Below are 16,030 nucleotides of genomic sequence, written 5' to 3'. Positions count from 1 at the left end.
TCTCGGCGAGATTTTGAAAAGTGAGCCACCTGAAGGCAATCTGTCTCGGCTGGAACCTCACTTGTCACCGTCACCGAGAGCTGTCACTTGACGGTGCAGCGCTGATGGAGACAGACATCCATCATCCGCCGCTTGCACGTTGCACGTCATGTGATGTCTTGCAGGCCTGCTGAGAAGTGTGTTTCACTTAAGATGTGCTTAGGCGCATTCTGGTAGACTTCCAAAAGGGCTTTTTGTTCTCATATCCCTCTCATCTTAAGGTTGAAAAACATTATTAAAAAAAGAAAAAAGAAACTTTTACCATCCATATGCAATGAAAACATAACTGTCCATCAATCTCTCTGAGAGCAACATCAAAAAAAATCTTAGCGAAACGAGACTTTTAACATCAGAAAAAGCAGCAAGTATTTATTCCTGTTAACGATTTAAAGAGGATCCATTATGCCCATTTTAGCACAATATTTGTATTCTCGCTTTCCACACACGGGGTGACTGGCATGATTTAGATCGACTGCATGGGTGTCAAACTCATTTTCATTGCAGGCCACATGGTTGTTATGGTTTCCCTCAGAGGACCGTTATGACTGTGAAAATCATATACTGTAATGCATATTTAATCGCCTCATCGCATTATTACATAATTGTCCCTGCATGTCATTGTTAATATCTAGTGTATATTTTGAGCAAATAAATTTAATTTTAAATCTGAAGTAATTTAAAATAGTGCGTATAAGTTTACAACCATTGTTCAATTTCTGTCAAGAAGGGACTGAAAAACTGATTTATCTTGTAATTGGCTTTTATGCAGCCTCTTTATTAGTCATATACTGTATGTCAGGATATAAACAATCGAGAAAGACAACGTTAACGTTGAAGAAATATGAAAAAAGTAGCAGCAAGACCAGCTACAGGTGTCATGGGTGTGTGTTCCGGTTGTTGTCTTCCCCCTGTCTCGTACACACCTGCTCCTGAGAGCATCTTCACCACCTGTGCCTCGTTCACCCTAATTACCCCTTGCGTTTAACCTCGTGTCTCATTCTTTCTGGTCGCCAGTTCGTTGTACCTTGTCGTCACGTTCCAGCATTCCTTGTTTCCACAATAAGACTAGACCCTGTTCCGTTTACCGACCTTGCCTTTTTGCCTCACGTATTGGATACGGTTGCCTTTTTTGGATTGCCTGCCTGTGTACCGACCTCTAACCGTATATTGAACCTCTCTTTTTGAAACTGTCCATTTGTTTTGGAGTCGTGCATTTTTGGGTCCTATCCTCTGTTCCATTCATGACACAGGTCAATTCAATGCTAAATGTTTACTGACGTCTATAGACTCAATAGGGTGAAAAGAACACATACTCAAGGAGCAAATGATTTCGTTTATTTTGAAGTTAATTCTAGCCAGCAGCCACAAGCATACTAGTATAAACAATGCTTATTTTACTATTTTTTTTTTCCATTATGGAGTTATTCCTTTATATTTTATTAGTTTCACATTTCTTAGGATAATTAAGTCAGGATTTCAGGTTTAAATCCTCATTTAAATGGGCCTCTTACATGTGGACATGAATGCCTGTAGAATAAAATGTCAAGCAATCTTGAGTAATTTCTGTGTCGATGAATAATGAAAACAACTATTAGTGGGTAAAAGTAGTTTGCACCCTATTAGCGCTATACAGTAATCTCTTCATCTATCAATAACTGAAGATTCATACCAGTTTATACTATAACTAATGTTATTTCATTTTACATATACAAAATGGTCAGTGATTACATGAAATATTAAACCCATTCAGTTTAAGTTCACCATCTCAGAAATTAGAACATTTAAGGCTGAACAACATTTTCAAGGAGACATTAACGGCACCCTAGTTTCATCCATCCATCCATTTTCTGAGCCGCTTCTCACAAGAGTCGCGGGAGTGCTGGAGCCTATCCCAGCTATCATCGGGCAAGAGGCGGGGTACACCCTGAACTGGTTGCCAGCCAATCGCATGGCACATAAAAACAAACAACCATTCACACCTACGGGCAATTTAGAGTCGTCAATTAACCTACCACGCATGTCTTTGGGATGTGGGAGGAAACCGGAGTGCCCGGAGAAAACCCACGCAGGCACGGGGACAACATGCAAACTCCACACAGGTGGTGCTGGGGATTGAAACCCAGACCTCAGAACTGTGAGGCTGATGCTCTAACCAGTCGGCCGCACACACTAGTTTCAATGTTTTGTAATATAACGTTCCAGTTGTTATTATTATAAACCATATATTTTGGTCTGGGCTCCTTGTTGGACACATCTAAACAATCTGCTGTGGAAATGTATTCCCAGTGTGAACTACATTTCAAAGTTGAAGTAGAAAATTGTATGTGAATGTTAAGCAATGCTGTGTTTTAGACGAAATGCCAAATAAGGAGATTAAGTTAGGACAATAACATTGCTAAATACAGGTTGAGCCGGCAATAGGAAAAATATTATTTTATGAAAACATGAAAAAACTTGTCATTGCACTTTTTTTCCGGACTGGTGTCAGAGCAATCTGATCAGACACTTAAGTGTGCCATGCCGTGCCATCATTACTTTCTTGTCTATAATTGTATCCCTCTGTATGTATCAGTGACCGTCTTGCCCAAAAGTCCAACGTTGCAGAACCATTACGTCTTAGGTCTGAGAAGTAAAAGCTCACTGGTGCAAAAGGAGCCACATATTTTGTTTGTTAAATGATTTGGAGAAACGACCACGCTATCATGCAAGGTTTAACAAGATAGCACTTTGGAATTATGATGATAGCACATTAAAATTTGCGTGGTTGTGTTAAGCAATCACAGTGAGTTGAAATGTAAAATGATAAATTCAAGTGAAAGCTTATCGCGCACTAAAACACACTACTTAAGTAAATACAGTGCCTTCTAAACCGAGGGGCTGTTAAACACCACAGAGGTCAAGGCAGTCATACCCCCCTCTTAATTACAGCAGAACAAGAAGAGACAGGGAGCATGTTGAGAGTGAGCTTAATTAATGTAACAGTAAAAAGTGGCCCTCCCTCTACATGTCCTTTCTGCTGTTCAGTATTAGTTCCACTTCAGTGCTCTCCAAGCCACAGACAAATCGGGACTCTAATGACGGGACACACAAGCGCCCCTCAGCCCTTCTCGGGTCACTGACCGCCCTCCCTCCCCTTCCCAAGGGATGGCAGAGCAGGAAAGTCAACCAGTTGACAACCATGTTCACCCCATCAGCGCCACAGTGCAGAAGACAACCTTGCATATTGACTTCATTAACACTGACTGTGTGGGTGTGTGTGTGTCTGATATCAGGCAACAAAAGACTGGTGTACATCTCTATCTGTATTGTTCAGATCAAACATTACAAGCCAAAAAGCACAGGTTTTTTTGAGTAAGGTTTCCAGGACACGCTGGAAAGACTATTGGCCTGACTTACCTACAGTTTTTGTAGGTAAAACCCTTGTGCAATCTGCTAGAGCGACTGAAAATGCAACTTGGCGCCTGCTTAGAAAATGGATAGATGGATGGTTTTAACAGCTTCGAAATAACAAAAAAATTACACTGGTTCAAGACAGAAAAATCAGGGAGGGTATTACACCAGATAGTAGAATATGTAGTAAACAAAGTTGGGAATCAAAAAAACATACAGTACACTGACTGGTCACAATATTGGGCACATCTGCACAAACTAATGTGATCTAATACAAGACCTGTAACAAAAAATCTGCCTTTACAAATACACTAATGCTCAGTTGAATGTCACTCTAACAATGAAATATTCATTTTGCTTATTATTGTGTGAGTGGATTGGCTGGCAACCAGTTCAGGGTGTACCCCGCCTCCTGCCCGATGATAGCTGGGATAGGCTCCAGTACGCCCGCGACCCTAGTGAGGAGAAGCGGCTCAGAAAATGGATGGATGGATTGTGTGAGTGTGTGTGCACGCTGCATGTTATTGAGATTCAAAATCCAATATTATGACTTGTAGTAATAAGTATGATGCAGTGCTGTGCAATGGAAATTGCAAAAAAAAAAATATATATATATATATATATATTAAACCTAATGTTGATTGATTTGTATATAGTACTTGCCAAAACTCCATCCTTATTCACAAATGTTGAAACCTACTGTTATGTCTTGCACAGCAGCTGCTTGCCATTTTTCTAACCAGACCCCTGTGAACAGAGAACACTGAAAAGCATCATTATCGCATCAGGTGATGCAGGCTGTGCTTTACAGCATAAACTGAATGTGACGGAATGAACTGATACTCTTGAGACAATACAGCAGGGAGGATCATGTTCCAAATCAAGTCTAAACAAAAGGAATATCACATGGAATTAAGGTGTGAAAAGGTTCCACCAGTGATCTTCACCATCCTGACACGAACATAAAGGGTATAAATATTGTATGCAAAGAGAACAAAAAACCCTGTTTGAAGCTTTCGGAGGGGAGACAGTGGGGGAGATGGGAGGAGAAGCAGGTAATTACTGGTGGAGATGCTCTTTGGCAGTTTATTGTGGAAATAGGAGGAGGATCAACCAAAAACAGCCACCCTCTGTCTGCCTCTACAGATCAGTGACAGGAATCTCAATATAACACCCACAGCACAGACAGCACAAAATTCTTGACCCAAATGTGATTGTGTCATATTTTAAGTTGTTTTGTACTTTTTGGGAACAGACATCCTCTAGTCTTACTGCTAATCCTGTTCAGGGTCACAGCTGGAGCCTATCCCAGGTGACTTGAGCTGAAAGGCAGAAGACACCCTGGTGGATCACCATTCAAATAAAGGGCAGCTGTGAATGGAGATTCCTGTGGGAAATGATTCCACACCAGGTGCAAAAAAGTAATCTACAGGTGCATATCACAAAATTACAATATCGTGGAAAAGTTATTCATTTCTGCAGTTCAATTCAAAAAGTGAAGCTCAAAGGAAAATACTTTACAGTAGGTCAATTTCTAACTCACTTGTATGATTGATTTGTCTTATTCAAACAAAACATGGTGAATATGGGATTTTTGTTTGCTGTAAACTATAATTATCAAAAATTATATTTAAAACAAACATTTCAGTCTATGTAGTGACTTTTGAATTGAACTTCTGAAATTTACTTTTCCATGATACTTATGTAATCTATTGAAAACACTTATTTGTGAACCACTACACTACCTACCAATGGTCCTTGGGGAAAATCCTTCAATCTGTGCTTCTTATTGTGTTAGGATGTAAAAGAGCTGCTTTTAATTCCACATTGTCATAACTAATTTCCAAATTTTTCCGGGTACTGTGGTTTCCTTCCACTTTCCAAAAATATGTGTGTCAGGTTCATTGAAAACTCTAAATGGTCCTGAGGTGTAAATGTTTTTGGCTGGTGACCAGACCAGGGTGCACCCTGCCATTCACCTGAATTCAGCTGGGAAAGGCTCTAGCTCACCTGCTAGTGAGGATAATCGGCACAGAAAATAGATGGATGGTTGCCTATCCTAAGTTTGCTACACTTTGTACAGCTATCAACACTAGCGGAATTCTGAAAACTCACTTTTTGTAAAGGACCACAAAATCTTCAAAAAGATTGGGTGAATAGCTACTACTAGGTCAGGCTGTTGTCTACGCCATGTCTGGCAAGCTAGGGACCCTACAAAGAGGCGTGCCGATGACCCACTCTCTTAGGCTCACCTTCCTCTTCCCTTCCCAAGACACCGGCACACTACAAAATAAGGGGCCCAATGAAGGCATGGAGAAAATGCCACCAAGACTGTTTCCACTCCCCTAAGCTCATACCATCCAAATTTGAAAAAAAACAAAAAAACTTTAATTGTGTTTAACAATATGCTCACACACCCTCGCCACCACCCTCCCGTACTTGATTAGAATTAGAATCACATCTGGCACCATGTTCTGTCCCTCATTACTGCTGAATCTCATTACAAGCTGTTCCCGCGGGAGGGAGCACGGCAGGTTTTTAAGCACTTTTCACTTTCTTCCTGCCTCTTGCTCATCTCATCTGCCTCGCCGTTTCTTCTATTCTGCGTTTACATTAGCGGAAGTCCTCATCTGAGAGAATGACTGAGCACCGCCAGCCTCCTCCTCCTCCCAAAGCATGGAAATTGTTTTACGCTGCCAATTAAAGTAGGTACGCTGAGATATTTTTTCCAAGACTATGTTTTATTCAGAATGTATTATTTGTTGCACTCAAAAAAGAAAGAAAAGTATAAAATTACTAAAATAGGTCTAGGAGTAAGTTCCACTTACTTGCAATAAAACTACACCAAAGGTTTGGAAATATAGGAGAAATATGAAAAAAAAAAAAACAAGGCAACTTATTTATGGTGCCCTCAAGTTCTACTGAATAATGAAAGCCTCCAGATATAACCATATTTCAAACTTGTCTTTGTATTCTTGTGCAAACACTGTGTCTGACTGGGATTTTTTGGGGGGGTGTTGGGGGGTAGTATAAAGTTTGAGTCCACAATGTTTTACCTCATTAAAATACTAATTCAAAGCCTAAGCAGCTTCATTTACAGGCTCAGCTGGTGAAGAAATACAAGCATCAACATATCTTCAAAGACTTTTATTTCCAATTTTAAGACATAAATATAACATGATATAATTAACAGATATGTTGCAGTGATTGTAAAACTGTAGCGGTTGCAGGAATTTGCTGATGTTCCTGCTGCTTAGATCTAGATCATCGGCGAGTCACATAGTGAGCACGGCGCCTCCAGTATCTTCTTTATCCACTGTGGGTCTAAGGGAAAGAAATCAACAATATGAACATATAATACAATACAACAAGCTAAGCGAGAACATAACTTTTCCATTAGTATCAGCAAGGGGCAGTTCAACTAGATCTGTACAAAATGGTCAGTGATTACATGAAATATTAAACCCATTCAGTTTAAGTTCACCATCTCAGAAATTAGAACATTTAAGGTTGAACAACATTTTCAAGGAGACATTAACAGCACCCTAGTTTCATCCATCCATCCATCCATTTTCTGGGCCGCTTCTCACAAGAGTCGCGGGAGTGCTGTAGAAAGTCGCAACCAACTTTGACTTCAAGCATCTTGGATCAGATACCTTTTCAAAATCATTAGACACCTTTGGGACTTTTACTTAAACATGAGTGGGTAAATTAGGTAAATCAAAATAAAAGAAACAGTAAAATAATAATAAATAATTAACTAAATGGTTAATGATATTCATTTTTTTATTTTTTATTTAAAAAAAAACTTTTATACTGTACATTTCACATACAGGCACGATGGATGACTGGTTGGAGCGTCTGCCTCACAGTTCTGAGGTCCCGGGTTCAATCCCCGGCCCCGCCTGTGTGGAGTTTTGTATGTTCTCCCCGTGCCTGGGTGGGTTTTCTCCGGGCACTCCGGTTTCCTCCCACATCCCAAAGACATGCGTGGTAGGTTAATTGACGACGACTAAATTGCCCGTGAGTGCGAATGGTTGTTTGTTTATATGTGCCCTGCGATTGGCTGGCAACCAGTTCGCGGTGTACCCCGCCTCCTGCCCGATGATAGCGGGGATAGGCCGCAGTACTCCCGCGACACTTGTGAGAAGCGGCTCAGAAAAAGAATGGATGGATGGATTTCACATACACATTTTTCCTAAAATTTTTTTATCCTCGTCTAAGTATGACCAGGCCCATCTGTCTGTTTTAAAAATAAAATGTGGCTTTTAAGCACAAAGGTTTGCTCAGCCCTAATTTAGAACAATAATCCATGTACATATACTTGAAGAAAACTTGCTTGAACTAGTTACTCTGATTTGACGTTTTGAGGTGTGTGAGTGTCAGCCGAGAACCAAAGTGAAGGAAGTAGAGATCATTTTGTACTTGCGCAATCTAATTTGCATAATTTCTTCTTCCCTTGTATATCTACCCAGTCGGCAGAACTCCACCAGGCCTTTGGGGTGTTGTAAAATGAGAATTCTTGATGATACTAACATCAAACCCTGAGACATCTGGGACACGGCTTGTTCTGTGGTGCTGTGAAGGGGAATAAGGCCTCTTAAGAATGCCAACAATAAGTATCAGGGGCATCACTTTATCATTTTGCCCCTTATGTACACCCACTAATCAGCCAATCAGTTAGGAACATGGGAGCAGTAGGGGCGTCTCCAGGGTGGTTGGTCGGCCCTGGTGCAAAATTCCATGCCATACGTATTTTCAAAAGAAGAAAAAAATGTATTAGCAGTCTTGGTCATAATTTTTGAGTTGCTACGGGCTCCTTAAAAGCTTCAGATGCCTCGCTCTTCCCCTTCTACCCGTTTGAAAGTCCCTGTCCATAATGGCCATAGTCAGCCTGCATGATGTGCTCCGATAATTTCAACAAAAAAAAACACCACATCCCATAAAGATTATGTTCCACCACCCATCTTGAATGTAGTCCGTCAAGACAAAAAAATCTCGCATGATCAAAGAGGATCTAACAAGAACAAAGAAGGCTGTGGACCTGCGATGGAGGCGGCTGGGCGCTCTGCGAGTTGCCAACGTCGGTTGTGTGGCACCGTCTCCAAAGCAACGTGGAACAACGATATCAACTAGCCATGTGCAAGGTACTGTGTGTTGGCGCCTTCACAAACGGGCAACACTGTCTTTATTCATTTGAAGACGTGCCACCACCCAAGTGATTATGTGAAACGCATAAAAATGTGAGCGCAGTCAGTACATCCTGTCACTTATTGCTGCCAGCACACAAAGCCACGAGCTCTGGGTGTAGTTAGCCACTGCTAGCGGTGAGGCCACCCGACTAAACAATCAATCGTCTCATCATTATTATGGTGGTTTGTAAAATGGCAAAACTAGTTCATCTGTATTGTTATTAAAGATGATGCAAATTTTGAAGTAGCAATCATGTTAACAGGGTATATAGCATCATAACTGGAGAATTATAATGTTTGCAATCCAACGTGTCCTCATTATGCCAGAGGGGGCAGTTTGTTTATTTTGTATCGTGTACCTCCAAAAATACTCAGGACTTCAAACTAATGCACAGTTGTTATATTTTTCTATATTTGTTCTCTGTTGAGTGAAAATTTTTCTTATATTTTTCTATATTTATTTTATTGGCCTTATTTGATTAGTATGCTAATATCATGTTGGGGTTGCTGTTTTAAATATTGACTATGAGAAGTGTTGTTCACAAAAAAACATTAATAAAATGTTGAACAACTCTCTAGCTTCTTTAGTTTTCAGCACAAATCCTTTGAAACAGGCTACTTTAAAAAAATAGTTTTACAAATTGTGATAATAATCGAGATTAGACAATATTAAAAAAAATCATCACAGAGCTGCCAACCTATAAAAATTCACTTCCAGAACAATTTGTCCAAATCTGTCTGAATTTTCATATTTTCCAAATTTTCAAGAAAATGTACGTTCTAGATCATAATCGTTAATAAATTATGGCTTCAATATTTGTCATTTAAATGTTTTTATTAAATCAACCTTGCAATGGTGTACGCAGTTGCAGCCTGAATCAAACTACCAGTATATGCGATTTCGACATCTAAAATATCTGTGTCTATGGATTAATTCACCTCTGCCAATTCTGTTTTAAACCCTGGTAACAAAAAACAAAAAAAACAAGTCTATTAAAGCAGATTGATCAGATCTCAAATATCAAAATTAAATTTCAGCAAACAAACAAATAACATTGCTGATATCCTGAATTGGATAGTTTATGTATGGACAATAGTTTTTGTTTCTATTTTGTACAATGTACTTCTTGTACATGTAAGAAGTGATGTAAATACATCTCTTGCATGCTATGTACAGTGTATTACATATTTATATTTCCAATATCCACAATAGCTGCTGAAACGATGCAAATTTCCCGATTGTGGGACTAATAAAGGTTACCTTATCTTTTATTACAAATATTTATTAATAATAATAATATACTTTTACGTGTGCAGTGACAGTACGTACTAATTCATTTCCAGTTCAGACGTGGCGTCCTGTGTGCACGTATTATTTTATATTTCTAAACGGGTATTAATTGGCCTGTGATTTTATTGTTCAAAGTTGGTTACTCTCTGCGAAAACGTGGTTCCAGACCTATGTGACAAGTATTCTTTCACCAAATCACTTATTTTGCGACGGGATGCCACGATAGCTTAGCAATTAGCATGGCTTTGACATCATCTTCGCCTATCCACTCCTCGTCCTCCCTTTCTGACACTTTTGTAAGAAGCATGTGTATGCAATTGTAGCTTATTCGCTACTATGGTGCCGATGATGACTTACAATGCGTTGACACTGGACGCAAAGAGAACTTTCGCCTCCGCAGCTTGGCAGCTGGGGAGACGTAATAAAATAGTGTGCAACAAGCAGCTGTTCAATTCGGATGCGCCAGTAATGTCAGATGCTCTGTTTCTCCCCCCCCCCCCAATATCAGGAACATCCAGTGTTATGGCCCTAACGAGTCAACGTTCAGTGATTTCCGTAACAAAATACGGATGTTCCGTAACATTTGGTAGCTCTGAAATCATGATCATTGTTTTTTGCCAGATTCCCGAACCCTACATTTCAGACCCTATTATTGGGACAAATTCCCTCTTAATACACTTCAGACCAGAGGATAATCTTCCATCCATCCATCCATTTTCTGAGCCGCTTCTCCTCACTAGGGTCGCGGGCGTGCTGGAGCCTATCCCAGCCGTCATCGGTCAGGAGGCGGGGTACACCCTGAACTGGTTTCCAGCCAATCGCAGGGCACATACAAACAAACAACCATTCGCACTCACAGTCACACCTACGGGCAATTTAGAGTCTTCAATTCAAGCATGTTTTTGGGATGTGGGAGGAAACCGGAGTGCCCGGAGAAAACCCACGCAGGCACGGGGAGAACATGCAAACTCCACACAGGCGGGGCCGGGGATTGAACCCGGGGTACTCAGAACTGTGAGGCTGACTGTCCACCGTGCTGCCAGGATAATCTTCTAGGATAATTTTATAAAACAAGATAATGTTCCCTTTGTTGTCCTTGGTTAGGTAGAAGCAAAATTGGGACAAAAACACCCTGATTATCTTTATGTGTGCAGCAGGCCTAACATACATGTTTTTGACACGTGGGATTCCTCCCACCCACCCACTGTACCAGGATTAAATCCCACACAGAAGGCCGGAGCCCAGATTCAAACCCCTAATTTTAGAACTGTGAGGCTGATGTAGTGACCACTCATCACTGTGCCACCGCACATATTCACTGTTCACTACTCACAAATTCAACTATTAATGTACATGTTTTGTGCTCTTTCTGAAACACGGCCAAAGCACTGTCTAAATCGGACATTGCTGTCAAGGAAGTATGTTAAAGTGATGTATCTCGACTGAAACAGCAGCTTTGTATGACAGGGAGGAGCTAAGTTTAGCCTCGGTTGTTAGTGGAAGTTGTGTTGTGAAGTTGCGTTGTGGAGATTCTTCGCTACGTGCATGTACAGTACATATGCCCTTCGGATGCATTTTTCCAAAATCAAATCATCAACCATTTACTAAGGGAATTGTTGCAAGATGAGTTTGGAAATGAAAACACATTTTGGTATCATAGTTTGTGGAATAGATACAGTTTAAACTATTAATATAGGAAATCATAAACAAGATAGGAAGTGCATCTTACCATCAGGCTCTGGGATTCCGGAGATGCTATCCTGCAAGAGGCAGCGTCTGAATGTCAGAGCCTGGCAAGCCTGATAGGACAACGCACACCTAGACGAGACCATAGGAAAATTACGAGCGCTGATAGTGAGGATGTCAGACGAGTGAGTTGCATGTGTAAATATTACACGGCTCTGTGGAGGTAAATAAATCATTAAGAAAGTATCTAGTTATTAACATTCACTTTGGGTCCAGACTGCCTGACAGGTTAGTATAGTACCTGAGCCACACGTGACCGTTTTTACACACTGCTTCTTTGTGGTCCGTAAAGGGCAGGACCTCTTGACACAAGCTGCAGCACTCCGGGAATGTCTGCTTGTTCATCTTTTTCTTGATGTGACCAATCAGGACCTAACCACCCACAGACAAAGATGAAGACAAGTTTAATCCAAGACCCCATATGAGTGAATTGAACTTTCAACTTACTTTGAAGTGAAAGTGAGAGTATGTGGCCTTTATTTCATGTACTTACCAATGCAGTTATCATTGCAAAGCATTAACTAAGAGATCTTTGTTTTCTTTATTAGCTCAAATGCATCCGCAGTTTCAAATGGGAAAACAAACTCAAAAGTGGAAGTTCAGAAATACAATACCAAAATGTCATCAAACTGCAGTTTCTTTTATTCATGCATTAACTATTTTGAATATTTGTAGAGTGGCTTTCTTTATCCTAGTGCTGTTTAATGAATGCAAGCACAATGTGTGTATCCAAGTTCCCTGACCAGATATAATACATGTTTGGCTGGCTTGCATTACAGCAGGTTTACCTAATGAATTAACCAGTAAGCATGACACCACTGACAATTACCACGTTTGATTTAAATGCTTCTCAAACTGTTCAGATACAACAAGCGTTAAATGGTAAGAGTTCATTTCAGGATTCTAGGTTACAAAAGACTGGTCGTCTTTCTGTTAAGAAGCTGAGATTACAAAAGACAGTGAAGAGGGTGTTACCTCCACATTCCTGTCATCGGAGTCCTTCAAGAGGTGCTCAGCCAGTCCGCTAGTTGGAATGCACGTCTTCTGTGTTTTCTGGGTGTTGAGGTACACCTCCCCAAGCAACTTCTTCATTCTCTCTCTCACAAGGTGGGTCTCCACCAAATTGATCCACGCTTGCACCTGCTCCATCTCCTCCTCTGCATTCTCCTGCTTTCCTGCTTTACTGCAGTCGGGCGCATCAAACTCTCCAGTCAAATCTTTGTCCTCTTCTCCGGCCCCTTCCTCCTCGTCCTGATTGAGCACACTGCTGATCTCTTGAGAAGGTTTCCAGTGGTGGTCTGTCAGCGGTGTCTGAAGTGACTGGTGCAGAAAACGAACCAAAAATAGCTTCAAGCGCCAGAAGTAGGGAGAGTCCACCTCACGGATCTTTTGATCAAGCTCCTGCAGCAATGCCTTGGGAATGCTTTTGTTTTTTAAGATGTTCCACCTAACAAGGTCCAGCAGGTCGGCCTGCTTGTACAGGTTCTGCGAGGGAGATTTTAGCAGGAGCCCAGCTGCTGTTTCTGGCAATTTTAAAGAAATAAAGTTCACATGGTAGGTCCTGTGAATTGGGTGAAACGAGTCAACCAAACCTTGTGTGCTGACCAGTGCAATATAGGCTTCATTGTGGCTCACCGCAATCCCATGCAGGCGCCGGTTAGTCAGACTTTCAGGGCACAACATGTCCTCTTGATTGAAAGTCAGCGTGCTTTCTGTGATTTTTGGTGTCAGCTTTTTGATCCACCCGTCACTGGAGCACGTGTACACAACACCGTGCTGGCCGACTGCTAGCGAGACCACAGGGAGAGAGTGAAGGCCCACCACGTGCGAGTTGTGCACATTGAGTCCGGCTGGCGAAATCATCAGCAAACACCAGAAGATGTAGCAACCGCGAGATGCCACGATGAGGCTGCAGCTCGATTTGTGAAGCGGGTGGACCAACGACACGCATTTGATGTTCTCGACAGGGATCCGGTCACACTCCTTCCAGAGGATGACGGGGTGTCGCAGAGTGAAGTAACCCTTGACCCCCACCAAGTTGACTGGCATGATCTTTATAGGGCCCAACTCACTGCCGACGATCAAGCCGCTCATTCGCCGATCTGCGTTTTTATACTCCCACCATGCCAAATCAATGGGGCTGCTTACACTTGACTCAATGGCGTCGTAAAAGAAAACATCCACACCGTTCTCGAAGGGCAACACAAACTTCCACAAAACAAGGTCGCCGTTTTCCATCAGGACGGCGAGGAACACTATCTCCACATCGAGGCACGAGTTGTCGGACTGCACTTGTTTGAGCGTGTAAATTCTCGACCACTCCATCCTCACAGGGGTCTGCATCTGGTAACGCCGCTGCAGCTCCTCAAAGTCCAAGAGGTTTTTCTCAGGCAGCTTCTCGTCTTTTTTGGCATAGCCTCGTTCTTGTAGTATCTCACCGTACTTGTCGGTGAGATTGACCAGCGTGTTCCATAAAAGACACTTATGGCTGTGATGGATGGTGAGTCTGTGGTCAAGAGTTAGGCACGCGAGCAAGCAGCGGCCGGTGGAATCGCAACCAAACGGCGACCAACTAGCGTATTTAATTCCTTTGTGTACTCCTCCCAAGGGTTTCATCACCCGATCCAGCTGAAACTCTTGCCTTGTGGTCAGGTCAGGGTGTGTCTTAAAGTGCTTCATGGCTTTAACCTGCTCTTTTGGGGGTCCAACCTAGACATTTAACAACACACACACACAAAACAAAAACAATTTACTAGGGGAAATCCAAGGTCATCAAAAATCTAATCATCAGAAAGAGAAGTAATCTCCAAATTATTATACTGTATTTACTTCTCAAGGAACTTTTTATTTTTATTTCCGTTTGATTGTTTGTGAGGTGTGCAGTAATTTGGAAAAAGAAAGAACATGAAATTTCATTCTTTATGAAAGAACAGATCCCTGTTTTTTTGTTAACACCGTGAAGGTATTTCTAACCATGAACGGCAGTTGTGGGATGTAACCAAGTACAAGTACTTTGTTAGTACTGTACATAAGGATTTGTACTTTAGCATTTAGTTTTCGACAACTTTACTCCCTACATTTGAAAACAGATTATTTGTACTTTCTACTCCTCACTCTGTCAAAGTAGACCTGTTGCTTTTTTCCCAACCTTTGCATTTGACCACATGATGTTTAAAAAAAATAATAATAATAATAAAAAAAAAAGGTAGTCAACTTGGTTTGAGAATTTGATTGAGTGGGATCCTGGGAACGAAAAAGGTCCCCCCCACCCCCATTGTTATCAAAACGGGTAGTGTATATAATTGACCGTCGAAAAATGCACTTTTACTTTTGTACTTAAGTTCATTTTAGAAGCGCTACCTTACACTTTTACCTGATTAAAATGAGTTCAATCTGTATGTTGTCTGAATGTAGTCGAGCTGTGTAGATGTTCTTGAACCTTGAGAAGCCTGCTGCCCTCGTGTTGAAAGTGCTCAAAGTTAGAGCGTCATTACCCGCATTTCGTAACTATTATTCGGGACCGGAATGGAAGTCCTGTTGAGTATCAGCTCCTGTTTGATGCTGTGGGTGTCGCAAAGCAACTCCAGCACCGCCAACGAGCTGGCGGTGCACACTGCTAGCCGGTGATCCTCCGACCAAACAAGCGGCCGCGTACCGGTCAGCGGTGACAAGAGCGGAATTGCCGGATCCCGTTTCGCCGGCACGTCCCGCTTCCTTACGACACCATCTTCAGCGGACTCTAACTCCATCTGAATAAGTTCATTTTGGGGCTGAGTATCCGCAACATGAGACAGCTCGGAGGGGGAAGCCATATTTGTTGTTTGGCGGAAGTGGCGTCAGCGATGACGTCAATTCCTCTGGGTTTTTTTCAGGAATAAAAAAGTATTTTATATAATGTTTGATCTATCTTTCTTTCGTGTTGCCTATTCGTTCCGCCCTTTGCATGTTTTGTTATTTGATGTTTATAATTAAATTACGCTTAATTTAATAAGTGCTGTTGTGCAGTGGATATAAAAGATCTACACACCCCTGTGCAAATGCCAGGTTTTTGTGATAAAAGATAAGTCATTTCAAAACGTTTTCACCATTAATATGATCTATAACCTGCACAACTCAATTAAATTCATTGCGTTTCTAGCACATTTTTGGGGGTGCTGAAGCTCCCCTAAAATGAATCCCAGCACGTCTAAAAAATGAGTGATTTAAAAAAATAATGCAACAGCCTAGAAACTTGTAAAACCATACAGTACTTGGTTGAAACGTAATATTTAAATAACAAAAACAAATCAACACTCCATTGCCCTAAAAAATGTTTGCTCCACTCAATCCTTCCCTCGTCCCCGCGAATGGGTTCTGGGCGCTCTACCTGCAC

General features: G+C 41.4%; 1 protein-coding gene across 3 annotated transcripts; it reads right to left on the bottom strand.

The window, feature by feature from the left end:
- Positions 1-6,570: 6,570 nt before the first annotated feature.
- On the bottom strand, positions 6,571-15,488 carry gtf3c4 (general transcription factor IIIC, polypeptide 4). Of its 3 annotated transcripts, none has more exons than XM_061799594.1 (5): positions 15,153-15,488; positions 12,634-14,367; positions 11,900-12,030; positions 11,642-11,730; positions 6,571-6,753 (listed from the first exon to the last, which is right to left on the bottom strand). In XM_061799594.1, exons 1-5 carry the CDS (start codon positions 15,468-15,470, stop codon positions 6,689-6,691), a joined length of 2,337 nt encoding a protein of 778 aa, XP_061655578.1. In that variant the 5' UTR covers positions 15,471-15,488; the 3' UTR covers positions 6,571-6,688. The 3 variants fall into 3 exon arrangements, with proteins under 3 accessions (XP_061655578.1, XP_061655580.1, XP_061655579.1); XM_061799596.1 differs by having other exon boundaries at positions 15,314-15,450; XM_061799595.1 differs by having other exon boundaries at positions 15,032-15,170.
- Between the last annotated feature and the right edge of the window lie 542 nt (positions 15,489-16,030).

The sequence above is a fragment of the Phyllopteryx taeniolatus genome, chromosome 15 (assembly GCF_024500385.1).
Source record: "Phyllopteryx taeniolatus isolate TA_2022b chromosome 15, UOR_Ptae_1.2, whole genome shotgun sequence".
NCBI lineage: Eukaryota > Metazoa > Chordata > Actinopteri > Syngnathiformes > Syngnathidae > Phyllopteryx > Phyllopteryx taeniolatus.
The sequence above is the reverse complement of the archived record's forward strand: the minus strand, read 5'-3'. Positions and strand labels throughout refer to the sequence as shown.

Coding starts and splice junctions, on each gene's coding strand:
- gtf3c4 (XM_061799594.1), bottom strand. CDS start 15,470: ATGGCTTCCCCCTCCGAGCTGTCTCATGTTGCGGATACTCAGCCCCAA. Junction 14,368..15,152: donor ATAATAGTTACGAAATGCGG/GTAATGACGCTC, acceptor TTAAATGTCTAG/GTTGGACCCCCAAAAGAGCA. Junction 11,731..11,899: donor AACGGTCACGTGTGGCTCAG/GTACTATACTAA, acceptor GGTCTCGTCTAG/GTGTGCGTTGTCCTATCAGG.